The 27,416-nt window shown below is 48.0% G+C and overlaps 1 protein-coding gene across 1 annotated transcript in view; it reads right to left on the bottom strand.

Moving 5' to 3' along the window:
* Positions 1-1,310: 1,310 nt before the first annotated feature.
* Positions 1,311-27,416, bottom strand: part of LOC135368211 (neurogenic locus Notch protein-like) — a 65,440-nt gene continuing 39,334 nt past the window's right edge. Inside the window, exons 3-21 of the mRNA XM_064601351.1 lie at positions 20,321-20,595; positions 20,055-20,250; positions 19,828-19,961; positions 19,390-19,746; positions 18,498-18,836; positions 14,214-14,441; positions 13,305-13,652; positions 11,561-12,292; positions 10,136-10,364; positions 9,844-10,045; positions 9,164-9,317; positions 7,992-9,065; positions 7,056-7,194; positions 6,813-6,972; positions 5,992-6,155; positions 5,211-5,594; positions 4,863-5,125; positions 4,418-4,716; positions 1,311-4,015 (exon numbers count right to left, since the gene is read on the bottom strand). Coding sequence (XP_064457421.1) covers positions 2,822-4,015; positions 4,418-4,716; positions 4,863-5,125; positions 5,211-5,594; positions 5,992-6,155; positions 6,813-6,972; positions 7,056-7,194; positions 7,992-9,065; positions 9,164-9,317; positions 9,844-10,045; positions 10,136-10,364; positions 11,561-12,292; positions 13,305-13,652; positions 14,214-14,441; positions 18,498-18,836; positions 19,390-19,746; positions 19,828-19,961; positions 20,055-20,250; positions 20,321-20,595 — 6,871 coding nt within the window. The 3' untranslated portion in view covers positions 1,311-2,821. The remainder of the gene's footprint in view (positions 4,016-4,417; positions 4,717-4,862; positions 5,126-5,210; positions 5,595-5,991; positions 6,156-6,812; positions 6,973-7,055; positions 7,195-7,991; positions 9,066-9,163; positions 9,318-9,843; positions 10,046-10,135; positions 10,365-11,560; positions 12,293-13,304; positions 13,653-14,213; positions 14,442-18,497; positions 18,837-19,389; positions 19,747-19,827; positions 19,962-20,054; positions 20,251-20,320; positions 20,596-27,416) is intronic.

The raw sequence follows: 27,416 nt of genomic DNA, 5'->3' as shown, positions 1-27,416 counted from the left end.
AAGAATTTTTGAAGTTTGGGGTTCTGGCGCAGACAGCGCACACAACCATCACTATGCACTCTCCACGGCACCGTATCAAAGATGTACCGGGGGCGCACATTCTGACTTGGTTGACTTGACCTTATTGACCTGATTTCACTTGCAACGTTACGACACTTTTTTGCCACTTTCCCCGAGGTAGGACCCTGTGACAGCATCCAAGGAACGGCAAAATGCCTAGCAGCGAAAACAAACTTGAAACAGTCCTTCAAATAGTTGATTCTACGGGTCTGCCAACCGGAGTCTCAAAAGTGTAAGCCGGTTTGGGTTTTGCAACAGTTCTTTAGGTAAGACAAGATAGTTCTCTGAAGACAAGGTACCAAGACAAGTGCAGTGTCTGTGCCCGGCACATGAACTTGCCACTGCTTTGATTGAGCCCATTGGAGGCTTATGTGTTTGTGTTGTTCATGTTTGTAGCCTCCCTCGGCTAATTCTCGTTGTTTAGCTTGTACACGGGGTGTTTCACGAAGGTCCCCCAGCTGAATAATTTGTAAACAGGTGGCGCCATTGAAGACCTTTCTTTTTGGTAAAGATCAATGGGAAATTGGCCATGAACTTACAAGTGTGCGGCTCATTTGCATACGCTCGCTAATTAAATAAACATTATAACTTCAATTTTACTTTGTCCATTTACAGAACTTCCGTTTTACGTATGGGAACCTTCAGCGTAAAGTATTGCAAGAAAAAAACGCGTCGACACTTGATGATTTCTGAATACATAGTATTTCTTGCGCGGAGCAGTGCATCAATACGCTCTTTGGAGCAGCTATCTGGCTGTCAATTTCGTGTTCATCCATCTGGTTCATGCATGGGGGTGACGGAAGATTAGGAACAGCCGCAAGGGATGCTGTGGTGTCTTTGCTATACCTTATCAATGCGATTGTGTGATTGCGAATGTGGTTACACTTGACTGTCTTCCGCTGTATGCATGTTTTTGATTCGGTATTTGTATCTTGTGAAATTTCATGTCACAGTGTTAATATTATGGGTTGGTGTAGGGTCACATTAATTAGTTGTTTAATTCATAAAAGGAAAATGGAATGACTGAATTAAATTCAAAAGTCACCAAAGTAAATTTCCAAGTCTCCAAATTTCCCCACTCCTGCTATAGATCCAGTGGGAACTGGCAGTGTCGTGAAATCAATAAATAATGATGTAATGACGTAATGCCATGAATCATCATTATCAGGCTCTTCTAACTTCAGTATTTGGGTACTGGCAGGGCCCTGGCAAAGAAAAGCAGTGAGGATTAAACAGAACTGACATTTTCTTTTTCATGGGAAAAGTGTCTTTATTGTTCTCCGTAAACCGAGATGAGCGTCTTTGTCGTGCTACAATGCCAAATTAATGTACAGCATGATTCTTGAAACTGCAGGAAAAATTGAGGCACACTCGCGCTATTTAAAAGATATCATTTTTTGTACATGTTCCACTTACGCACACTTCTGTTCACACGTTGCATTCACACATACACACACTTGTATAGATTCTAGTAGTAACACAGACTATTAAAGAACTGCCTAGGTATATGTACAGAATGCAGTTTTGGTGTAAATGATTGGCTTCGGCTACCATGTCACTGTTTGTTACCTTTACAAAGTCGTCGTGTACCTTCTCTCGAGATCGCCTCTTAAATACTGATTGTACAGCACAATGAGGAAAGTGTTTTGGCCCCATAAAGAAATAAATACTAATGCTGCAGAAATGCGAGAGTTAACGTGGGAGGTAAATGAGGTCAAACATGACGGGTGACTGGTGAGCGATGTGGCGTCAGAGAGCATTTCAAGAGGCAGCCATTCATCACGGAATGCCATTCAAGCCATAAGGCACAAGTTTAGGGTGTCTGAGTAAAAATGGTGATGCCATCGCAGAAGTAGTACGAGTCATAAAACGTTTACGAGTGCTCAAAACTCGACCCTCTCTTGCGAAGTGGCAGGCATGATTTATACTTCCAGTTCCGAAGTGACAAGAGAGTAAAAACTGTAGATACGTATTAAGCCAATCACGTTAGTCGATCTATTACTGTCACGTGTCTTAAAAATGAAGCATTGTAGAATTATATATATACAAGTATTAACAAGGTAAAACCACAATGTGCAGGGTGATTGACGCAAGATGGGAGCTGGCAAGAATTTGAAAATAGTCTGCACATATAAAAGAGTGTAAATGTGAGTGTCTCGCCTCGGCGGCCATAATTTGGCTGTTCCTACCAGCACGTCTCGCATAAATCACCCTGTCGTAGCAGTTTTTAGGTAAAGAGTATTGATGCTCTCCAAGGTAGTGCTGCACTTTAAAAATCTACACAACCTGGTAAAGCACCCTGAAGGGTGATAAAAATTGTCGTATAAAAGCATCTCTCACAATGTACAACTAGAGCAACACGATAGAAATGAAATCTGCCCCGATTACAGTGAGCACTCTATACCGGTATGCAAACAGCTGCGTTTCCAAAAGTAAACTCTGAGATTGCAACGCTGTGTAGATTGCATGGGAGCGAAAATAAGAAAATCTGCCAGCGCCATTTCTTCATAAATAATGCACATGCGCATATGGCAAGAACCAGCGTGAGTAAGATTGCATTTCAGGGCGAAACGCTCGCGACGAACGCTCAGTAAGAGCAAGGATTGTCCGTTCATTTACACTCGTGGAGTCCCTTACTTTAGCGGTGACGACTCGCTGGTAGATCGTCGCACTGTGTCCTGCACGATTGTCCTTAATCTGCCACATAGTGGCCACCACTCACAATGTACACTTCTTGAGAAGAAAGTTTGGCACCACAAACTCAAATAAAAACAGGGTCTGGATGCGTAAGTCCCGACTGCTGCTTCTCAGACTGTCCCGTCACTTGAGCCAGCGGCGGCCCCATGGGACTCGAGATGCCCTCCGACCAGTCGGACTGGGCGGAGTGTGGTGATGAGCTAGACCACTGTCCAGGCGACTCTGGTGATGGAGTGAGGTATGTTTCAGTGGGGTGTTGCTGCTGCATGTAGTGCTGCGGAGTCGCTTCGTGACTGTGCTGCGAGGGTGGGGTCGGGTAGTGGTAGTACGCGGGCTGCACGGGGTAGTCGTACGTGCTCGCCCCCTGGTGCATCTTGTGCTGGTGCGCGGCGCGCATGGCAGCCATGTGGGTCGGCGACGTCGGCAGAGACGGCCGCTGCTTCACGGGCGACGTGTAGCCCTGCCGGGCATACGCCTGCTGGGGGTCGTACGTGTTGGCGTAGATGGGGCCGACGCACTCCTCGTAGCAGGGGGGCTGCTTCGTTATCGTCGCCATGCCCTGCGACACCGGGAGGCCGCCGTAGAGTCCCTCCTGCTGCGCTTCCAGAGCCGCGGTCGTCTGCTCGGGCAGCGGGGGCTCCCGTCGCTTCTTGAACGACGCCGTGCGCCGTTTCGCGACCCCGTCCGTTATGGTTGAGGGGTCCAACTGCTGAAGCTGTATGGCTGGAGGTTGCTGCTTTGGCACACCCGGTTGCCTCCGCTTCGCCTTTGGTTTCGACGAACCGATGATCGTGGGGTTTGACAAGAGGGCGGGCGGACTGGACAGTGCCGACGCTGACGGAGCGTACTTGTCCAGCAGTTCCACTATGTCCATGTGCATGCGGTCTCCAGCGACGTCACGCGGCCGGCGGTCCATGTGGTTCGTGATGTCGCGGTTTGCGCCGTGCTCGAGTAGCGTGCTCACCGCAGCGAGGCTTCCTTCGCGTGCGGCCAGGAAGAGAGGCGTTTCTTCGTGCACATCCTGTGCGTCGCGGTTCGCACCGTGGGCAAGCAGAAGGCGCACCGATGTGACGTCGTTGACGGCGGCTGCCCAATGGAGGGGTGTCCGTGCGTCGGCGTCCGTGGCGTTGATGTCGGCCTCCGCGTTCACGAGGTCCTCCGCCATTCCCTCCATGGCGAGACGGATCGCCAGGATGAGTGGAGTCATGCCGTTGTGCATCTTGGCGTTGAGGTTGGTGGCACGGTTGCGAAGCAGAATCTACAAAGAAGTCGGGTAGGTACGATATGTTTGAATTTATGTCTTTCCGGTGCTTATGGCATTAAAAAATTTCGTGTGACGTTATGGCATTTTTGTCTGGTTTAGGGATAAATTAATCAAACTAATGTGATTAATTCAATAAATATAATCTTATTTTATTTCAATATTTAAGTTATTTCAATTCAATTATCTAAATTATTTAGTAATTATTTAATTAATTCAATTATTGCAATAATTAATCAAAATTAATAAAATGGAATTAAAAGCCACCAAAGTAAATTCCACACCCACAAGCTTGTGGACCTCTCCGACGAAGATGTTTTAATAATCTAATATAAAATATTCTTCTATATGCATTGCGTGCAGGCACAAACAATAACTTTATGCAGGTCTCAACCTTACCTGGAATACCCCAACAGCATCAGCGGCAACAGCAGCATGCAAGGGTGTCCTCCCAGAGCTGTCCTGAGCATTGGCATCGGCACCACCATCGAGAAGACGCTTGGCAGCGTCCGAGCGTGCATATCTCGCGGCAAGATGAAGCGGCGTCTCTCCAGTCTTTTCCGTCGTGCTCGCCAGTTGAGCCCCTTGCATCAGCAGGTCTTGGATCATGCTGGCTGATCCATCTTCTTCTTCACCATCTTCACCAGTGTCGAGTCCTCCTCCACGGAACGACGCCAACATCAGCGGTGTCAGCCCACCTGTTCAACGTAATGGATCATTTCTCATTTTGTTCTTGGCGAGATTTAGAAGAAGAAGAAAAAAAACAGAATAAATGAAAAAAGAGTAAAAATTATAAAAATAAATAACAAATAACATAGAATAATAGCGCAGCAGCGTTCCTTACCTGGACCTCTCACGTCAACGTTATGGTGGTCCAGATCAATGCCCTGTGGTGGTGTAAGAGCGAGGAGAGCATCAGGGTTGCGAACATCTGCTGCATCCAAGTGTTGCTGCGTCCAGGGTCGTGGGTCGCGTTCGTCGTCGCAGTCCGAGATTATAGTTTCGCCGCAGCTCGAGTCGGGTGACCCTCGGGGTCGCTTTGCTGGCCTGCGATCGCCTTCGTCATCGCTCCAAGCCTCTCCCGGACATTCGTTTCCGTTGGCAACTCTGAAAAGGAACAGCAACATTATGGCATTGCTCAACGTAACTGCACCAAACAGAGACAATAATTCTTTATGGCCGACACGCTCACCTCATCTCTTGTCCGTCTGGTCCCCGTCTTCTGGAGCGTCGCCGCTGTCCGCTACCAGTGCGTAGGAACCCTTCGGGGAACCATGTAATGCCACGCGCCCTCTTCTTGTGAGTTGTGATGAGCACCCCAATGAGAAGTCCAGCCAGAAGAACCCCAATTAGTCCGATGACTACATGAAGGGCCCCTGCTTGTCCAGCTCCTCCCTCCGGTCCCTGTTCCGATGCCCCTGCACCCTTGACTTCTTGGATGTGGAACGGAGTCTCCAGGGCATGACGGGAGTGTGCAGCGGCCAGAAATTCTGCTGCTTTGGCAGCCGACTGGAAGCACTCAGTTCCGAGCGACTTCAGACAGCGCCTGTTATCTATTTCCAGGTGTACCAAGGTCCTGGAATACAAGCAGTTTGGTTATATGAATGGGATTTTATGAATCCTTGCTACACATAAAGTAGCCATATTCCTTGGAGCCCAAAAGTGGGGAGATTAGGGACACGGGCACAGTGAGGAGGGTATTAGGGGGCTAGAGCACCCTCTCCCCCTTAAAGGCAATTCTGGCTACACCCCTAATCAGGAGGACGGAGTAGGTGCCGTCAGTCGACAGACCCCACACTTTCTTAATCTCCCCTAACCACTCTGCTGCTCCCTTTTTTCTTTCCTTATATATGTGTACTATTCTAGAGCGTACATCGCATGATTTGACCAGGGTGTCTTTTCTTAGTGCGTGTTCATATTTACGTCTGGAAACGTTAGCTACGCTTGTAGGTGGATGCAGATGGCATACTTACCCTGTGCGAGGCACAGGAAGCACAGAATGATTGGGCAGCTGGTTTTCAGAAGCGTGCCAAGGATAGATCATGTAGTTCCCACCGCTGTCCTTCTTGAAGAACACGTTGGTACGCAGAGCATGACCAATGTCTCTCAGGAAAGGTACAGTGTTGTTACGGAACACCTGTGGGAAGATCAATATATGTGGAATAAGAGGACAGGTTGGAGCTTGCATTTTCTTGCCTTCCAGAATTTTCACAAGAACCGTATTTTCCGGACTATTAATCACACCTTTGTATAAGTCGCCCCCCCCCCCCCCCCCAAATCTAGATTTTCCCCAAAATATCCTATATAAGTCGCACCTTTGTATAAGACACACTTCAGAATTTTGATGATGAGAGTGAAGTGAACACCATGATGAGAAGTAAAGTGGTGTTTGAGGTTACCACGTGGTGAACGGGTTGGGATGCCGGAAGGGGAAGCCACTATCGTGGCCAGAAGATTGTGCAAAGTCATTGTCGATGGTGGCGATAACCAGAAAAAAAATTGCGTACAGTCAAACTCCTTTACAACGAAACTCAGGGGACAGCAAAAAAAATTCGCAGTAAAGGTATTTTCGTTAAAAAGGATGTCTAATATTGGACCTATAGGCTCCAGCGGGACCGCAAAAAAATTTGCTGTAGTGGTATTTTCGTTAAAAAGGTGTTCGCTATAAAGGAGTTTGACTGTATAAGTCCCACCTTTGTATAAGACGCATTGTCAAAATACTAAAAAAAAAACTGCGACTCATACACCAGAAAATACGGTACATCAGAAGGCATTGAAGAACTGAAGCACAAACCTCCGGTTCAATTGCGAGCATGACTACAATGGAGCCTTCTGCCATCCTAGGCGTATCACCCTCGCAGTCCAGGCCGTCCCAATTGCACTCTTCGTTGTTGCACCCGTGGTCGCAGTAGCCATTCCCATAGTTTCGCATGCAGTAGGTGTCGTAATGCTCGCTGCAAGATAAGTCAAGACGTTGCAGTTAGTCGAGCAACACGGGCACGGAATCAAATTAATTAACTTCGCTACCGGTACGTACTTGCAAGGCTGCAGATCGTTCAAGCAGTCGAATCCGTCAAACAGACACTCGTTGTTGTTGCACTCTGAATTGCAGACGCCATCTCTGAAAACTTCCCAGCACTTTATTGCTGCGGTGCAGTTTATCCACGGATTGATGCCTGAAGAGAAAAGGGAAGTTGTTGTTAGCACTTGATTTCCTCTCTGAGCAATTTATTTGAGTATTTTTGCGCTACGTTTTGTGAAGTGCTATATTTCGCAGACACGTTAGGATCACGACCTACTACGGGTTTTCCCGACGATTTTGACGACGATTTCCAAGCGCCATCGAAATTAATCCATGTGCCATGCAAACTTTATGGGGCATGGATTAATTTAGCTGGCACTCGGATTAAAATCGCCGGGAAAACCTGTAGACTATAACGACCATATAATAATTGGCGACGCCTATGAGGAGCCCGTCCGCACGATCCGCTAGGGGCGCTGCTCATCGGCCCGCGAGATCTACATCACGATTGGACAATGGAAATTTGAATTTCGAAAGTGCAGAAGCGGACGTAAGACTACCGTTAGCAGATGACAGCAACAGCTCCTATGAAAACCCATAGAATGATGATGATCAATGATGCGAAATTGAGGAAGCAACAACCGGGCTGATGAGTTGCGCCACTGCTAGCTTTCGAATGCGGCGCTGGGAAGGGATGCCTAGGACATGGTCCTAATACATGGTTAGGACATCCCATACAAACTGTGTACTAATTTTACTCTCCGTTTCCTGAGCGCAGCCAGAAAGCGTTTCTGGTGCATACTCTCGTTTAATGGCAATCGATGAAGGCACATACTATTACATTTGCCGCAATAAGCTTAGTCACATTGCAGTCGGCTTTGGCAGATGGCCCAGTGGGGATCCGTAATTAAAAATCACATCCAGAATAGGTGTTCAGTGGGGTTCCCTTACCCAACGAACAATCGCCTCCATCGAAGTTGCACGCGTACGTGTTGCACTCTTCGTCGCAGTGACGATTGCCAGCCTTCTTGTCGCATCGCCTCGCCGAACACTGTCTCTTTTCATCTTCGAGCGTCTTCAGCACGACATCATACACACTTCCCCCCCTTCCAACATCAAACTCATCACAACGTGGGCCCTTCCAGTTGAGAGCGCAGGAGCACTCGAACCTTCCGTCTCTCGTCTCTCTACACGCGCCACCATTCCTGCACTTGTCCACACGGCAATCCATCAGCTCCGCGTCCAATTTCTCGCAAAAGTGTCCCGATGTCCCGCGAGGACAGATGCACGTCTGGCCGCGACACTGACCCCCGTTTCTGCACGGGTTGACGTCGCTGCACGCAACTTTTGCGCACGTGGGGCCCCAGTAGTTGTCTGTGCAGATGCACGTCGGTCCGTGCGGCCCCGCGCTGCACACTGCACCGTTGAGGCAGGGATCCGACGCGCACGGGTCGACCCTCAGTTCGCACTGTCTGCCGGCACGTCCCGGTCGACAGTCGCAGCGGAAGTCGTTGACGAGCTGCACGCAGTCCAGCGTTCCCTCGGGGTCGCAGGGGCTCGAGAGGCATTCGTTGACGTCACCCTCGCACCGTGGGCCGACAAATCCCGGAGGACACTTGCACTGGAAGCCTCCGATCCCATCAACGCAGGTTCCGCCGTGGTGGCACGCACTCTCGAAGCACTCGTTGACGTTGATCTCGCAGAGGATGCCGACGGTGCCGTAGGGACACGAGCACACGAAGCCGTCCACAAGGTCGTGGCACGTTCCGCCGTGGTGGCAGGGGCTGGGGTCGCAGTCGTTGATGTTGAATTCGCAGTTCAGCCCCTGGAAGCCCTTGGGGCAGTCGCACGCATATTGGCCCAGGAGGTCACGACAGGTAGCGCCATTTTGACACGGGTGGCTCAGGCACTCGTTGACCTCGTGTTGGCAGTAGCTTCCTTCGTAGCCAACCGGGCAGATGCAGCGATGGCTGTTGCCAGATTCCTCGCATTGGCCACCATGACAGAGTGCAGACACTTGAATCCCTGAAAGAGCAAATCGTGTCGTCAGTCCTGCATCGGCCTCGCTGTGAAATGGAGTACAGGACAGTGTCTTCTCTCCGAAAAGAAACAAATTTGCGTACCTTTCTGCAATGCCGCGTCTTGGCATGACACCATCGAAACATCGCAGAGGAGTCCGGTCCAGCCTGGAGGGCACGTGCAGCGATACGTGTTGTTCGACTGCTTGCAGGTGGCGCCATTCTGGCACGGAGTAGTGCTACACCAGTCCACAAATTTCTGTGCAACAGAAACAAGATAACAAATTGAACTAGATCAACGAATGAAGAAATAAGATCAGATGAACAAATAAACATATAAAACAAGATGAACAAATAAAATACATCAAGATTATAGCTATAGAAAGCAACGGGAAAGATAGTTTAAATTTAGAGCCTAAAGCTTTAGGGTCTAACCCGATTCTTCCGCGAATTTGCACCCCAAAAATTGAAGGTTGCCGCTCTAGGGTGAAACCCGATTTTCACCCGTCAAATTGCGCTCACTGAGACGTCTGGAGAAATGCACACTAACTCATGTGGCAGCAAATGCAGTTATATAACTGTTTGTACCAAATACAGTTAGTTTGAGTAACTGAGCCCGATTTCTCCCCAAATTTAGCATACTGGAAGTTTTTTCACCCGAATTCGTGTGAATTTAGAGCACATGTTTATTTACCCAATTTTTACCCCCCAAATTTAGAAAAGAATATTTCCCGAAAGCTTTATTCTCTATTTAAATTGCGTAGAATTTGTGCTCATTTGCTTACCTCGCATCGCGGCCCCGTGTACCCCAACGGACACTGGCAGGTGAAGTAACCCACGTGGTCGACACAGGTGGCGCCGTGAGAGCACGGCTGCGAGTCGCATTCGTTGACGTGAAACTGGCAGTTGGAGCCCGTGTAGCCGGGACTGCATTCGCACGTGTAGTTGTTCACTCCGTCGATGCAAGTGCCGCCGTTCATGCACGAGCTGTAAGGGGGAAAGCATTGTTGTCTGTCAACCTTCTGCTAAAGTATGAGAGGTGTGTACCAGGTCGACAGTAAGAGGGGCAAAACAAACCTGGAAGTACAGTCCTGGTCGTTGGTCTGGCAGTTGGTACCGCTAAATCCGGGCGGACAGGCACACGCGTAACTGTTGACGTAGTCGTTACACGTGGCGCCATTTTGGCAGGGGTTGCTCGCGCACTCGTCAATGTCTTCCGCACAGTGCTCTCCGCCGAAGCCGTCCACGCAGAGGCAGGTGTATTCTCCGATGCCATCCAGGCAGGTTCCTCCATTCTGGCACGGATCTGGTAACATTGAAAGGAACAGCATTAGTTGTGTTGGAATCTCTAAGTGAAGATACAATCTTGATTCTGTTTTTTTTAGATCCTACGATTTGTCCAGTCCGCGAATACTAGATTATACCGGCCATGTCATAATCGGCAAGCCCTATGAGGAGCCCGTCCGCACGATCCGTTAGGAACGCTACACGTCAGTCCATGAGATCTACGTCATGTTCAGATGACGAAAATTTGAATTTTGAGCATGCATAAGCGAACCTACGACTACTGTAGCAGACAGCAGCAACAGCGCCTATGAAAACAAAATGTGTAGAACGATGATGATAATCAACTTTAGCAAGAAGCATCTCCGTTGGGACAACCATGGCTTGTACAAAAATACAAAGGTAAGCTATGTATAAAGTATTGTAGAAATTCAGGAAGCACCGGGTCGATAAGTAGCACCACCGCTAGCTTCCTAATGCGGTGCTGGGAAGAGGTGCCTACGACATGATTGTTATAATCTAGTACGTTGTGGTCCAGTTATACTGTGCCTTACTCTCTCTGTTATGTACCCAAAATGTATGTCCCGAAAGGTCACAAAAACAATACACAACAAAAAATGAGATATGTACATAGCTGCAGTGAACTACAGGTTTTCCTGGAGATTTTAATCCAAGCGCCATCGAAATTAATCCACGTGCCATGCAAACTTTATGGGGCATGGATTAATTTAGCTGGCACTTGGATTAAAATCGCCGGGAAAACCTGTAGAATAGGTACTAGCCCACACTAGCGTCTTTCTTTCGTATATTTCTACCTCTTTTCCCCATGTTTCGAGTTGCTCATATTTCGTATCCTCGTAGTAACTTGCTTTGATTTTGTGTACTTGACTGCTTTTCATTTAACAGTGATACGCGATGACGCACTCCGTACTTGCTTTTCCCCTTTGTTTATTTGGCTTATGGGTTGCTCCCTCCCGAGAAGGAGATCGCTCCCCATTTGTGAGTTGCACTGTCAGTGAAGCGTGATACGAAACAAAACGAACAGATAGAACCTTGGCGGAATAAAAGCGCTAAAAACATAAGGACAACGGACACACCGTTAGCGGACACTGGCACACTTTAGGACACTGTGTGTCCGTCGTCCTTGTGTTTTTAGCGCGTTTATTCCGCCATGCCTTACCAAGAGGCCCAGTCTGAAGTTTTAAGATAGAACCTTACATGATGCACAGTCGTCCGTGTTGATGAGGCAGTCCCTACCCTCGTAGCCACGGGCACACCTGCACTCGTACGAGCCGTTGGTGTTCACGCAGGACGCTCCGTTTCGACACGGCGAGGACACCGCGCATTCGTCGATGTCCTCGTCGCACAGCCTTCCCGTGAAGCCCAGCTTGCAGGAACAGGCAAAGTCCAGGTAGTTCGAAGACGGAGAGCACTGCGCTCCGTTGCGGCACTTGTTCGGAGAACAGGGGTCCAGCTCGATGTCGCAGGTGGCGCCGGTGAACGGCACCTCGCAGACGCAACGGAAGCCCCCGACGAGGTCGATACAGCTTCCTCCGTTCATGCACGGGTTGGGGTCGCAGTCGTTGATGTTGGTTTCGCAGTTCTTGCCAGTGTAGCCGTCAATGCACATGCAGGAGTACGCGCTGAGGGCATCGCGGCAGCTGCCACCGTGTTGGCACGGATTGGATTGGCACTCGTCTACGTCTTGCTCGCAACGGTGTCCTCCGTACCCTTTGGGGCAGTGGCAGACGTAGCGGTTGACTTCGTCTTCGCACGTGCCCCCGTGGAGGCACGGGTTGCTGGCGCATTCGTCGACGTCCGAAAGACAACGGGCGTCGTAATAGCCCCTAGGGCAGTCGCACTTGAACCCGTTGACTAGGTCTGTGCAGATGCCTCCGTTGGCACAGGGGTTGCTGGCACATTCGTTGATGTTTGTTTCGCAGTGGGTACCTGCGGAGTAAAGGAATTTGATTGATGGGTACAAGAGTACAAGGCCTTATCCTTAGAGCCTGAAGTTTTCGAGATTTTTTTTTTTTTTCTTCTAAATTTAGGAGGTAACAATTGGTCAAATAAATGTGTGCGCTAAATTCGTGTAAATTTGGGTGAAAAAACTCGCAGTATGCTAAATTCGGGGAGATATCGGGCTCGGTTACTCACACTAACGGTAGTGGTTTGGTACAGATGGTGATGTAACTGCATTTGCTGCCAAACAAGTAAGTTAGTGCATTCCTACAGGCACCACAGTGAGGGGAATTTGCTGGGTAAAAATTGGGTTTCACACTAAAGAGTCAACCTCCAATTCGGGGTGCAAAACCCTAAAACTTCAGGCTGTACTTATCCTGCAACCATGCATTTATTCCGTATAGCTGTAGTTTCAAGTTTCCAACTTTAAAAGGAACGCTCCGTGACTTCTGGAGGCTCAAAAGAAACCATGGCAATGGCTTGGAGACAGCTGCACGAGTAAATCAAATGTGCAAAGCTCAACATTGTTACGGTGGCACGGATTTAAAATGCACGCATCGCTAGTCTGCTCATCGGATTCCAAAATGTTCCTGGTGTGCAGAAATTATGGTGTCAGACACCACTCCAATTGCCCATTCGAAAGTATTTAAATCTAGAATTGTGTACCCAAAACTCATGCTGGACACAAGCCAAATTATTTTGCAAGAGAAGCTTTTCTCTTTCTTAATTATGGAGTGTGCTTTCACGTTTTACATTTTCTTGAAAAAAGTGGGCAACAATTGTGTTTTATCTGAGGAGCTGTAAAATGGAGCAAGATCAAGCGATACCGATTGGAAAATTAAAAACAAAATGCCTCTTGCATTTCCAATTAGCATGTGATGACAAACAGCTGTCTCAGCCCTTTCCAGTGTGTGTATTTGTACCATGGCATGTTTGTTTTCAGGGTCTTATCCAAAGTGAAGATAATGCAGGGTGGGGGAAGAAGAACGTGTAGGCTCACCAGTGAAGCCAGGCTGGCAGTGGCAGGCGTAAGCGTTGATGCCGTCAACACAGGTAGCCCCATTGCGGCATGGGTTGGAGAAGCACTCGTTGACATTGTACTCGCAGTTAGTGCCCGAGGTTCCCTGTCGACATCTGCACTGGTACCCATTAACGAGGTCCTCGCAGGTACCTCCGTGCCGGCACGGATTGCTCAGACACTCATTGATTTGACTCTGGCAGAGGAATCCAGTGTACCCAGGGTGGCAGACACACGTAAAGGCATTGATCCCATCGACACAATCACCGTGGTGGCATGGTGATGACTGGCAATCATTGATGTTTGACTCGCAGTTGGTACCCGTGAATCCTGCATTACACAAAGAGATATATAGTAGACACTAGTGGCAATTTAAAGGGTAATATCGGCAGTAATAATAATAATAATAGTGTGACAGCCTTCTTTTTGTGGAAGATTTTGTTGATTTTGGTGAGGAGGCTTTGGTCCTGTTACAAAGGTGTCCTGACCATAATCGAACATTTTCCATGTTCCAGTTGGGGATTTCCGTGTGATCTCCCAATAAAATGCTCAACTTTTGTCAATGTGCTTTCATACCGGAAGTAAAAGAAAATTTGCTGCATATTTAATGCTAAAAATGCACGAATTATATGTACTATTTAAATTATTATTTGGTATATATTTTAAAAAGGCACTATTAAATATGCCAGTCCATATATGTAATATGCAAAACTTAGCGCATTTAAATGCACATAATATGCACTAAATATGCATATTCTATACTCTAGATATGCATATATAATATGTACTGAATTAAGATCTTTAGTGCATAGTTTAGTTTAGTGTCTAAGTATTTTGGGAGGTTTTAGGGCGTATTTATCGATGCTGTACCTATAAGTTGCGGAAACTCACCTGCGGGACAGTGGCAAGTATAGCTGGCGACGCCATCATAACAGGATCCACCATTGCGGCAGGGGAAGGAAGAACAGTCATCTTCGTTCACCTCACACTTTGAGCCAGTGAAGCCAGTTGGACAGAGGCACTTGAAACCGTTGATACGGTCGTTGCAGATGCCTCCGTTGAAACAGGGGTTCGGTGAGCACTCGTCTATGTCAATCTCGCAGTGGACTCCAGAGTATCCTGCAGGACAGGAAACCGCTTTGTTTCATCTTGTTTCGGCAATAGTTATCTCCTCCTCTTATGCACGCCATTAGGAGTGGCAACGGCGGGTGGGAGGGTGGCAGGGTTCTTCTTCTATTTATTTATTTATTTATTCGCGTGTATCTGTACACTCAGGGGCAGATTTAGGGGCGGTGGACGGGCAGATGTCCTGAGCCTCCGCTGCCCCCAATTGCTGTCACTACATAGAGTTTCATTTGACCTTGGTTGTGCAATAGCATGCTGTCCAAGGCAGGACTCTCCTCAGAAAAAATCCTGGATCCGCCTCTGCACACGGAGTTTACCACCAGGTCATTAACAGGAGTCGAAAAAACGTGTGCATCCTCACATGAGACAAGCGTGCCATAGAAATTATTCCAGTCTTTCACCTGTCACAGCTGATATTTTATTTCAGTTTGGGTGCAGCTCTGGTTAACAATGAGGCACTATCATTGATAAGTTAGTAATTAGTAATTTGCCTAATACTTTTGGAGTTGGGCAACTGCACATTCATTACTTTTCTCTTCGGAAACTTAATTATTTTGACGGAGAATTGGCATTGGTTTGATCATTTACGTAGCTGACATATAAGAAATTTTGATGCAACATTTCAGTGGCATTACGGTTTGGTATACAGCTAAATTTATTACATTGATGTAAGCAATCGAATTTTAAGTTATTGACTAAATAATGCATTTATTTAAAGGTCATCAACGAAAAGATTCTATGCCCAGAACTTCCTAAACATGCATCTCCAATGAGAAGGTACTTCCACTATTTTCCCGAATGCTTCGCGAAAATTCCACAATCGCTCGCGGATATATTCCACAGTTGCTCAATAAACAATCAATTACCCCTGGAGAACCTGTTCAACGTAACTATATAATCATCGCGAATATTTTTAGCGTAACCGTCGCGACGCAAAGTCCAGCCCGTTTTCGAGCCAGCGCGCCTGCTGCCAAGCAATCAACCCGTGAATCGCGCGCTCAACTCACTTCTAGGCCGGTTCGTACGGACGAAGAAAAGGCCCAGTGGGTTCTTTCTTGAGGTCGTGGGAGTGGCGGGAAGGCTGCTGCCCGCCCTGGGAACAGCGTGTCCTCGCCCCCTCTCTTTCTCTCTCTCTCTCTCTCGGTTTCTCTTTGTCCCGCAAGACGACGCCGAAGCATTTTCCCTCGCCGTTTTCTCACAGCACTGTTGCGCTCTCGCTTATTGTCACACGCATTCTCCGTGATAACGCCGCAGGTCGGTTCTAATGAAAGCATAGGCGCGCTTTATGCGGAGTTTTCATGCCACATTATGAGGCTTTTGGTAGCTACGGGACAGGAATAATTGACATTGCTTGCGCACAAACTTGCCTCTAGACATATTCTACGCGTTTAAATCTGCATCGGCGGTGTAATTGCGTACGCGCGTAACTTTCCAAATCGCTACACACAAAAAAAAAGTAGTTTTCTGCACACCCGCGTTCTTGGATTGATTTCGAATTCGTACTACACGCCAGACCACAGATATGTTTGACAAAAACAAGAGTGACAAATTATATTGGAGTCACGGAGATTAACATACGGGCATCCAAAACGGGTCCTCGTGCGTTTGTTTGCAAGAGCACACAACTGCATATGAGCTTATTATCCGTCATTGTTAGGAAACGCGCGAATTTTAGGGTTGTGATATTACGTGGCATTCGGCGCATTTACTGTGACATAGCTCGAGGAGGAGCAAGTGGGAAGCCAACAGCGAGGGAAACCTGTTCTGAGGAGGGAGCAGAGCTTGAGAGAGAGAGGGGAGAGGAAGCGTCGTCTGCCAAGCTTCTCGTCTGCTTGCCATGCGACTACAAGTTCGTTTTGAGAAATGCAATGGTGCTCTCAAGCGCTGTTGCGGCAAGGCGTAGCCATTCATCGGATCAACCTTTTATTGACTTATAGCTATTCATTCTTCGATTTTTTTTTTTTCGAAACAATTAAGCGAGTGTGCAATGCGTACACGCAATAAAATTTGGCATACGTTTTACTCTGTTGGTTGCACCTCAATGATGCAACCTCAATGATGTGCCTAGACATATGACAAAACACGCTTCTTTTCATTCTAAACGCTGGCAGACGCTGGCAGCAGGTTCCGTTCAATCGAAGTTTGGTTGGAAGTCAAGTAATTCACAAGTAGTAATTGGTATTATTTTTTTATTTTTTAAATATACCTCCAAAGGTCCCTTGAGAGACAATGATCATTTAGTTAGTAGTAGTAAGTATAAAGAACAATTAACATTATGTGTGCTGTGTTTGTTCCAAGATGGAGCTCGCCTAGGCTCATCTCCCTTTAGACTGGAAGCTTCTCTCTCGTTCTGCTTCGTACAGTATTTTCATTTTTTCGTGTATTTTCGTTTCACATCGACGATCTTACAGAATCCGCCAGAACACTGTTGCCGAAGATGTAAGAACCCCCCCGTCCTTTCCCGAAAAACAGTGAAACATTCGCATTCGCACAGATAGACATACTCTGATAAAAAACTTAAGCAGCCCTAAGAATCATATAAGGTGGCAGAAGCAGATGAACGAAATAAAAATGGTGGGGGAAAAACACTTCGCTTCCGGTGCCTTGTCGTGAAACTACGTCGGGAAGGGAATGGACGCACTCGTCTGCTACTGCTTGAGAGAGCGTGCCCTCTCCCAATTTTTCCCATGGCTTTGAGAGTGCCCGAACGGCGGATGTGGCTCCCCCTGTCGACCAGGTGCGCGTGTCCCCCACCTCGCTAGAGTGAAGACCGTGCAGAAGGAAAAAAAAAACATGAAGAGCTCGCGCACCGCACACACGGTTTATGTCGGAGTTCTGTGTGATCAACTTCCTGATAAGGCTGCACCTTTGACCGTGACTCCTTCAGTGTATTGCCAACACGAAATATTGTCGATTATCGACAAGAGGTTTCGTGCAGATAGCGGTGTTGGTGTGAACCGTAACTGCTCACAAGTGACGTCACAGCGGCCGAAAGCGTTGGCCATAAAATTCGCCCGTGAATTTAACCTAAATATTTTTGCGCATGTAATGGGATTTGTTTCGGTTTCGTTTCCGTCCAACAGTCAAGCCAAGTGTTTGCGCAAGCGCGTGTGACTCCCGCCCAAGTCCGGTTGTGCCTTCTTCGAACCTTCTGCTTTTTTAATTGCACCTTACTCCAGTTTGCGTGCCGTATCGCCGAGAGACGCCTATGGGAAGTTACGAAGACCATCCAGTGCACTTTGACGCGCACGCGGTCATCCTTGGTCTCATTTCGCTAGAGCAGGTTCGCCCTCGGAAGCGACCGGCTTGGAAGATCACGGCAGACGATACATTTCCTGCGCGCGCTATGACGGCTAGGAATAATTAACGAGTCCTTGACCATTTGCGTGACATCTTCCCACGTGTTTGTTCGACCGCGCGCCTTTGTTCTAAACGATATTTTCTCATTGGTTAGCTATCGCGTGCTTTTCGGACACCGCTTTCATCATAGCATGGATACCAGTTGTACCTAGCTGATCAGGTTGCGTCTCCAATGAGGTTAGTGGTAAGTATTGGGGTTAATGGCTAAGTTAGTTCCTCGTGTTAGATGAACTCTACACATGACGTGGGAAAAAAAAATCATGAATGTTTTAATTGGGCTATCCGTGACGCGGTAGTGCTCGAATCAGTAATTTGTGTCATTGGCACAATGCGGTGTAAATGGCTGAGACGATTTGATATGAGTGACTAATATCACGGCGCACACATTATACACTGTCACGTCTCAGGGGACAATAAAATGTAAGCAAGAGTCGTAAGCTGGCAAACCCAAGCTCAGAAATGTGACGTGAGCCACTTGAAATGTATATCCGTTCTACTAACGCTGAGTACACTTCAAAGTTATGTACTCGGGCATCACGTATTACGAAATTATTACCAAATTCTTGAGGTTCATTACGATGTATATATAATCGCCTTCAACCGTATTTGCACTCCTTCAATACAACTCGGTTGCATAACTCACAACTCTTTGTCTAACTTTCAGTTGGAAAAGAGACAAAAAGTACTAACCTGGCATGCAGACACATCTGAATCCTCCGCGTTCGTCCAGGCACGTCCCGTCATTCTGGCAAGGGCTGGAATCGCACTCGTTGATGTTGAGCTCGCACCGCGGCCCCGCGAAGCCACGGGTGCAGTTGCATCGGAAGGAACCTGGCGTGTTGACGCAGGTCCCGCCGTGTTCGCAGGGGTAGCCCTCGGCACACTCGTCGACGTCTTCTGTGCAATCAACACCCTTGAAGCCGTTGGGACAGGAGCACAAGTAGGTGCCGTCTATGGGACTCGTGTCGCAGATTGCTCCGGCGTTACAGGGGTTGCTCGCACAGGCGTCGTCCAGGTGACACAGAAGGCCTGTGGTCAAAGCCCCAACATAAGACATGCAGATTCCCTAAAGTCTAATGCAGGCACTAGCCTGAGGTGCATGTACTCGGACGATCTGGTACCTGCCCTACAATTCCAGCCGTAAACATTATGTAGTCGCAGACATCGCCCATACCGTGTGTTCACACGAGCAGCATTCCCAAGAATATTCCAGCGGAAGATGTACAACGTCATGGAATATCCTGCAGCACAGCCACAACATAATCCGTAGCAGACGACACAGCCGACGGGTGTCGTCTGCTATCCGTCCCGTAAGCCATTCTCGGTATTCCGCCGCGGTGTGCGAGTGCTCAATGTAGGACGCGGTGGAAGTTCCGGCTCGTTAGCATTTTCCTTTCTTCCACAAGAATATTCCGTGGATACTCCCCCAACTGAACCCACCTTCCGCGTCCTCCGACGACATCCATTTGCCCGCACATGCAAGCCCTCATTCATAGAACGGCACGGATTATAGAAGCTCGTACGACACTTTCCGATAAGCGTAATAGAGACCTAATTACGAGAAGCGACAGCTGTTCTTTACCTGTCTTTCCGGGGGCACATTGGCAGTAAAAGGATCCGACCCTGTCGTGGCAGGTGGCTCCGTTGAAGCACGCCGCCGCTGCGCAGTCGTCGATATTTTCCGAACAGTCCGCTCCCGTCCAGCCGTTGACGCAGATGCAAGAGTAGCCGCCCATGGTGTTGGTGCACGTGGCGCCGTTCTTGCACACGCTCGGGCGCAGAGCGCACTCGTCTACGTCCCGACTGCAGTACGGTCCCGTGTAAGGCGGCGGACAGTGGCAGGTGTAAGAGTTGACGCCGTCAAGACACGTCGCTCCGTTCTGGCACAGGTTTCCCGGACAGTCGTCCACGTTGACTTCGCAGTTCGTGCCCGTGAATCCTACATGGAGAGTCCATCAGTGCCTCGAAATAACTGGGAGGGTTACCTGTGCTTCTTTGCTTTAGAGAAAGGCCTTCTCACCTGGAGCGCATAGGCACTGATAGCTGAGCGTGTCTACGGGTCGGCATGTTCCTCCGTTCTGGCACGGGCTGGGTTCACAAGGGATGTACCGAGACTCGCACTTCTGGCCCGTGTAGCCGACGTCACAGACGCAACTGCATGTGCGAACCGTCAAATTAGACCATCCGAGCCGAAATGCACAAGAAAGAAAAAAAAGAAAGAAGAAACGTCTTTTGGGCGACGCGTACCTGAAGGAACCCACTGTATTGTGACATTGGCCATGATCACAAGGACTAGCCTGGCACTCGTCGACATCCACCGAGCATGTAGGACCGCTGAATCCCGAAGGACAGAGGCACTCATACGTGGACTTATTGGATCGACACGTGCCATAGTTGCGGCACGGCTGGGAGGCACAGTGGTCCACCAGCTCGCATTTCTTGCCTGTAGAGGGAAGAAAACTATGTACCCCCTGAAGGGCGTCATAACTTGCGCGCGAAAAAAAAACGTTTACCTCTGTAGCCCGTAGCGCAAGAGCAAGTGTAGTTCTCCAGCGTGACCAAGGAGCAGGTCCCACCGTTCTCGCACGGTCGTTCGTCGCAAGCGCTGGCAACGGCAATCTCGCACATGGAAGCTGTGAACCCGACGGGGCAGCTACACGTGAACTTGGGTCCACTCGTCACACTCATTTCGACGTTACAGGTGCCGCCGTTTTGACAGCGAGGTCCCGGTCCCGCGTGGCACGGGTTCATGTGTTGGCAGTATTCCCCCACGTACAACGGTTGGCAACTGAAAGGGGAAGAAGACAATTTGCATTAGTCGCGCGTGCGGGACAACGTTCACGTTATGTGATTGGCTGGTATAAGGTTCATGGAGTGAAACACAGTTCCCTTAGAAGTCGGCCCAGGACGCACATTCCCCCAGGGCGTGAGTCGTGACGTTGCCCACATACGTGAGGCCGACAACGGCAAGCCCTATCACCACCACCACATCTGTATACGGGTGTCACCACCTGGGAGGTGACCCGGGTTCGTATCCGGGCGCCGGCTGAGCTGTCTGGGGGTGAAGCCTCGTACGGGGCTTCAAGACAAATGTCGGCACAGTTCCCCGTGAAGTCGGTCCAGGATGCACGATCGCCCCCCCCCCCCCCCCTCCGTGTTAGTTCTGACGTTTCCCGCCTGAGCGTGGCCGACTAATAAAAGCAGTTCCACCCGTCAGCACCACCACATGTGTGCGATGTTTAGAAATCTGCCAAATTTTCAAAATCTTGCGTTCCCAAGCACCGGGGGTCTAACGTTTCGTTCAAATACCTGTTATTTTACTCGGACTCATGAGCTGTAGTTTACACAGAGCAGCAAGCTCGGGAGGGGGGTGGGGTTTAGAAAAAAATAGGGGGGGGGGGGGTGCAGTTACATGGGAAATAATTGGGGGTGTTGGGGTGTTTGGATAAATCACTGCTGACGAGTCCACTATCGCGACATGGTCAGACATTGCAGTCTAGCCTAAACCTTCAATATAAGATTATCCCATAAAATGATATTTTCGCGTCTTTTTGAGCTCCAAGACATAATGTACGCACAAACGAAGTGCTTCTGTTCAAACGGAACGCGACTTTTTCTATTTTGTTTATTATTATTATTATTATTATTAGATGCTCTCAAATCAAGGCCCCGATTCGCCCATTCTTATTTTTTCTTTCTTTTTTTCTGCCAATGACGCCTCTATGTGACCAGCTCCACTACCACACCCGCGGAAAGTGGGTGTGGTATTTTATTTATTTATTTTCATTTTTATCTCTTATTATTATTTCATTTTTCCTTGGTTTGGATCGGGGTACTGAAACCTGGAAAGGGGGCCGCGACCCCAGCAAGTTCCACAGAAGGAACATGAAAGAACCTAAAATGACGCGATCCAGCCCCCCCAAGCGATCGCAACCCCCAAACTTGTTCACGAACACAAAGTTGGTCGGTGTTGGAATATACTTATAAAGGTCCCGATTCCCGACAAACACACTCACAACATTCCTTCACCGCTAACCTCCTCCCTTTCGTATTCCCCACTCTACAGGAATTGCACTCTTTTTCTTTGTTCCGCTTCTTTTCCTTTTTTTTTTTTTTTTGCCAAGGGCGATACTTTCACTAAAAAGTTGGAGCGCGCCGAAAAAACCTGCATTTCTTTCTTTTCTTCCCCCCCCCCCCCAAAGAAAAAAAAAATAGAGAGACCGCTCGAGCTGAGACTGTATAGTTGAAAAAAGAAAAAAAAACGTTGTCGCCGCACAAAGATTTCGCGAAAACCCGACAGAAATATGAATCGCCTGCCTGGACAGGTTCAGAAAAATATACCAGAACAAGATTGTCCTACCTTTCGAATTGGCGCAATCTTTTTTTTTTTCTTTTTTTTTTCCTAAAGGCGAGCTCGACCCGTTGGTTGAGTTTCTTTCCGACGTTGTCGTAAAATGGGTGATAAAAATGAATACTACTCGGGAGCCGGTTTTTTGCTCGCGGGGTCACTTCTCATGTGTCGTTGTTAGTTTCCCATGGAATGGATTGGTCCGCATTCCGTGATTGTCAATCGGTGGCCGACCTCTGAACAGTTTGTCCTTCTGACGCAACGCGGTTTGTCCGGCGTTGTTATTTGGTGTCTATCGCCGGGCTCTACATGCCGAGAAGCTGTGGCGGCAGTGTCTTATATAGTAGGGCCCTGCGTGGTCATTTATTCTTGCCAATACAACGCCACCTGTGTACGTACGTTACAAGGGATAGAGTTGTAGTAGGTAGACCGAGAGTACACTCTTAAAAATGAACTTCACCGCATAGCATGCCCCTAGCCAACCATCATCCCGAATGACAACGTTCTCGCCCCTGATTTGTTGAAAACGGGAGGAGGAGCCTATTTTGTGCCGTGCATAATGGGCACAAAATAGGCTCCTCCTCCCGTTTTCAACAAATCAGGGGCGAGAACGTTGTCATTCGGGATGATGGTTGGCTAGGAGCGTGCTATGTGGTGAAGTTCATTTTTAAGAGTGTAGTCAGCCATCATCTCGAATGATATCGTTATCTGCCCGATTTGTTGAAAACGGGAGGTGTACGCCTTTTTTGTGACACTTACGCTGTTCATAATTGTCACAAAAAAGGCGTACACCTCCCGTTTTCAACAAATCGGGGCAGATAACGATATCATTGGAGATGATGGTTAGCTAGGAGCATGCTATGCGGTGAAGTTCATTTTTAAGAGTGTATGATACCGCTCCAGATTTGTGGAAAGCGCGGGCGTACGCCCCTTTGCGGTAATTACCATAACTCTGCGTAAGTGTCACATAAAAGACGTACACCTCAGTCTTCGACAAATCAGGGGAGAGGACGACGTCATTCGGAGTGATGGTGTGGCTACACTCTTAAAACAGCTGCTGCTCACTGCATAGCACGTTCCAATAGCCAACCGTAATCCCGAATGACATCGTTCTCTTCACTGATTTGTTGAAAACGAGGGGCGTACGCCTTTTTTGTGGAAATTATGTGCTGCATATGAGCGTCACAAAAAAAGCCGTTCGCCTCCCATTTTCAACAAATCAGGGCAGATAACGATATCATTCGAGACGATGGCTGGTTAGGAGCGTGCTATGCGGTGAAGTTCATTTTTAAGAGTGTAGAAACATAACTTCACTGCATAGCACACTCCTAGCCGTTCTCTCCCTTGATTTGACGAAAACGGGGGGCGTTCGCAATTGTTTGCGGCAATTATAAACCACATAACAAAAACGGCGTACGCCCCCCGTTTTTAGCAAATCACGGGACAGAACGACGTCCCTCGGGATGATGGTTGGCTAGTGGAACGTGCTATGCGGTGAAGCTCTGTTTTTAAGAGTGTAGGAGCGTGTTGTGCGATGAAGCTCTTTTCCAGGAGTAACGCAGTATCAGCATCGATCGCCGTCATTTATAAGGCACCGTCGATGAAACGGAACCGACACAAATTCTCGTAAAGTTAAGCACATTCCACACGAGTCATTCTGCCCCGTAAACTTTCTGCGCAAACTCAGCCCGCGTCGTTGCCGTCACGACCGGTACAGAGTGACTGCTTTCCGGCCTATTCGGATGATTGCCGAGAAGACGTGAGAAACGCACGTAGACGTTTCCCAGGTTCCGCTCTGACGCCCAGTTCTCTTGAGAAAAAGTTGTCTTTCAATGGCGAACGGCTATCCCCTTTTGCATCGCGTGTCGTCAAGGCTGGTTCATTCACTCGGAGTATAATCAACGTACACTCTTTAAAATGAACTTCACCTCATAGCACACTCTTAAAAATGAACTTCACCGCATAGCACGCTCCTAGCCAACCATCATCTCGAATGATATCGTTATCTGCCCTGATTTGTTGAAAACGGGAGGCGTACGCCATTTTTGTGACACTTATGCTGTTCATAATTGTCACAGAAAAGGCATTCCCGTTTTCAACAAATCAGTGAAGATAACGATATCATTGTAGATTATGGTTGGCTAGGAGCGTGCTATGCGGTGAAGTTCATTTTTAAGAGTGTAGACTTGTTGAAAACGGGAGGAGGGAGTCTATTTTGTGTCATTATGCACCGCACAAAATAGGCTCCTCCTCCCATTTTCAACAAATCAGGGACGAGAACGTTGTCATTTGGGATGATGGTTGGCTAGGAGCATGCTATGTGGTCAAGTTTGTTTTTAAGAGTGTAGAGGCGTCGCACATGAAAGAGACGTTTCAAGGATGCCGCTGCCGCACTCTTAAAAACTCAACAGGCTTCACCACACACCACACTCTTAGAAATGAACTTCACCGCATGGCACGCTCCTATAGCCAACCATAATATCTCGAATGATATCGCTATCTGGCTGGATTTGTTGAAAACGGGAGGCGTACGCCTTTTTTGTGACAATTATTAACAGCATAAGTGTCACAAAAATGGCGTACGCCACCAGTTCACAAATCAGGGGAGGGAACGATGTCATTCGGGAAGATGGTTGGCTAGCTGCGTGCTATGCGGTGAAGTCCTGTTTTAAGAGTGTGTTATCAGTCCTGCCCGGAAAGCGCGCCGCATACGCCTTTTTGTAACAGTTAACCTATAACTGCGTTCAAGTGCACTCTAAAAAGAGGACCTCACCACACAGCACGCTGCGCGCCAACGACTGCCAAGAATGATGGGGTCATCACTTCTGATTCGGAAAGAGAGCAGTGTGTACGCCTTTTTTTTTTTTGCAATTTGGATATACGATAATTGTCACAAAAAGGCGTACGCCCCCTTTCCTCTTCGACGTCGACTGTCTCTAGATTAGATTAGAGGAGAGGAAAGAAGAGCGACTGTAATCCGACTGCTTGGTGTAAGTATGACGCGAGCACCGAATATTTAATCAATTCATCGACAAGTTAGTGAAAATAATCAACGTCACGGTATGGTTTTGCAGCCGTGGTATGATGAGCACTGTTATTCGTGCAGGCGAAAAAAAAAAATCTTTACGGAGAAATGGATTTCAGTCGGTTGTCCAGGCACAGCGCTTGCGTGTCCGCATAACGGAGAAACACATACCAGACGCGCTGAAATTTCCCCGGGCTTTCGGCCTAGTTTAGAACAATCAGCTTTCCCTCGTGTCTGAGGACAAATGAAAGTGGCAAGTCGTCTTACAAAGAGCCGTTTCATAGACGCTCACATTAGTCGGCCATTATTAAAGCATCCATTCGAAGGAGACGTGTGTGTGTGCGTGTGTGGCAAAAAGGAAGCGGTTCACAAAGACAATAGTCTCATCGTGAGTCTTGTACGTCCCAATGACCCCTGGAGATTTTCGAGATTGCGCTTCTCTCGGACTGAAAGTGCTACGAGATGTTTCAGTATACCGGAGGGGCAGATCATATCCGTGCAGTGTAAACAACCTTTACTGTTTGAGAGCGTCCTAATTTTCGTGAAGTTTCGAGCGTTGAAAAAAAAAAAATTCGCGTAAAGTTTAAAGGAACGCGAAAATCTCGAGCAAGAACTGTCACTTGCACGCTGAGAACGAAACTCTACGACAGACTCGAGCTGGAGCATACGCCTTTTTGTGGAAATTATCGTAACCACGTATATACGTGTCACAAGCAGCCGTACACTCTTAAAAATGAACTTCACCGCATAGCACGCTCCGAGCCAACCATCATCTCAAATGATATCGTTATCTGCCCTGATTTGTTGAAAACGGGAGGCGTACGCCTTTTCTGTGACAATTATGAACAGCATAAGTGTCACAAAAAAGGCGTACGCCTCCCGTTTTCAATAAATCAAGGAAGGGAACGATATCACCCGGGATGATGGTTGGCTAGGAGCGTGCTATGTGGTGAAGTTCATTTTTAAGAGTGCACGCTCTTTGCCAACCCCATATTGGCACGAATGATAGGGTTATGGCTTCGTATTCGAAAAGAGAGGAGGGCGTACGCCTTTTTGTGTCACTTTGAATGTAGTATACGATAAGTGACACACACAAAAAAAGGCGTACGCCTCCCTCCCTCTCTATAAATTTTTATTTTTCATGCGTAACGTAGCTATCCGTAACATTTGTGAAATACTAGTTAAAGACGAATCGAATTCTAATGTACTATACGATTCTCTGTATACTATATTCCTATTTATCTCACTTCGGTGACTGTTTGTCTCGTGTCCATAAAAACTATCCCTTGCTATCCCTCGTCTCTTTCGGAAAGTGTTTGCGACACCGACTTCCGCCGCGAACGACCCCAAAAGGCAAATTAGCTGCTAACACATTCTCAAAAACTATTTCCCGAACCTCATCTCGCATCGCATCAACTCACATGACCGACACAAAACTGCCAGAACATTGGCAGTACACACAGCGGGCGAACCCCGTGCATTCCTTTTTCTAGACCCATTAGTCATCCTTGGACGTCATTACTGCGAAAAAGAAAACTACTTCCCGAATTGGCCGCCATAAAACTGACTACAGAGTCGCGCTCAAGGCACGGCCCAATGCATCCATCAACAGCAACCGCAATAACTTTTGCTCCCCAAAAAGGGAAGAAGTTGTTCCCCGCTTTATGTTCGTTGTATTCTTAACAAACCTCTCCTCGTCAAGCGATGCCCATTGGCGCTGTCTTTGAGTGCTCACTAATGATCGTGCGCTGAAAACACCGACAAACGGGTGTATTGCTATAGTGGAGGAAGACGCCAATAATGATGGGCGAGGTTAAAGTGGTGACGGTGCTTATAGGGTATCACGAATGGCGCACAAGAGGAAAGTTTCGGTTCCCCGTGCAAACTTGTCACGTGATCCGGGTTCATGACGCGGCACCGACTGTGGGCTGTGTGTCGCTTTGTCTATCTTCACCGAGGCCGCCTTTTTCTGACAGACGTCGTCACCGTTCCCTGGTTATACCTCGGGGAGCGGGGGGAGAGGTTAACGTTGATGTAACGTTAACGTAGACGAGCGATCTGACTGGCTCGACTGGAGAGGGTTGTAAACAGGAGGACTACGCCCTATGACTGACACTTTTTAGCTAATGTCGTTTTTTTTTTCTCCGTCATACGGGCCTCCTGGGCTCCCTGTGAGCCACGTTTCTTTTTATTTATTTATTTATGTTTATTTTTTTAGGGAATAGCAAGCAGGCGT

The sequence above is a fragment of the Ornithodoros turicata genome, chromosome 9, assembly GCF_037126465.1.
Source record: "Ornithodoros turicata isolate Travis chromosome 9, ASM3712646v1, whole genome shotgun sequence".
NCBI lineage: Eukaryota > Metazoa > Arthropoda > Arachnida > Ixodida > Argasidae > Ornithodoros > Ornithodoros turicata.
The sequence above is the reverse complement of the archived record's forward strand: the minus strand, read 5'-3'. Positions and strand labels throughout refer to the sequence as shown.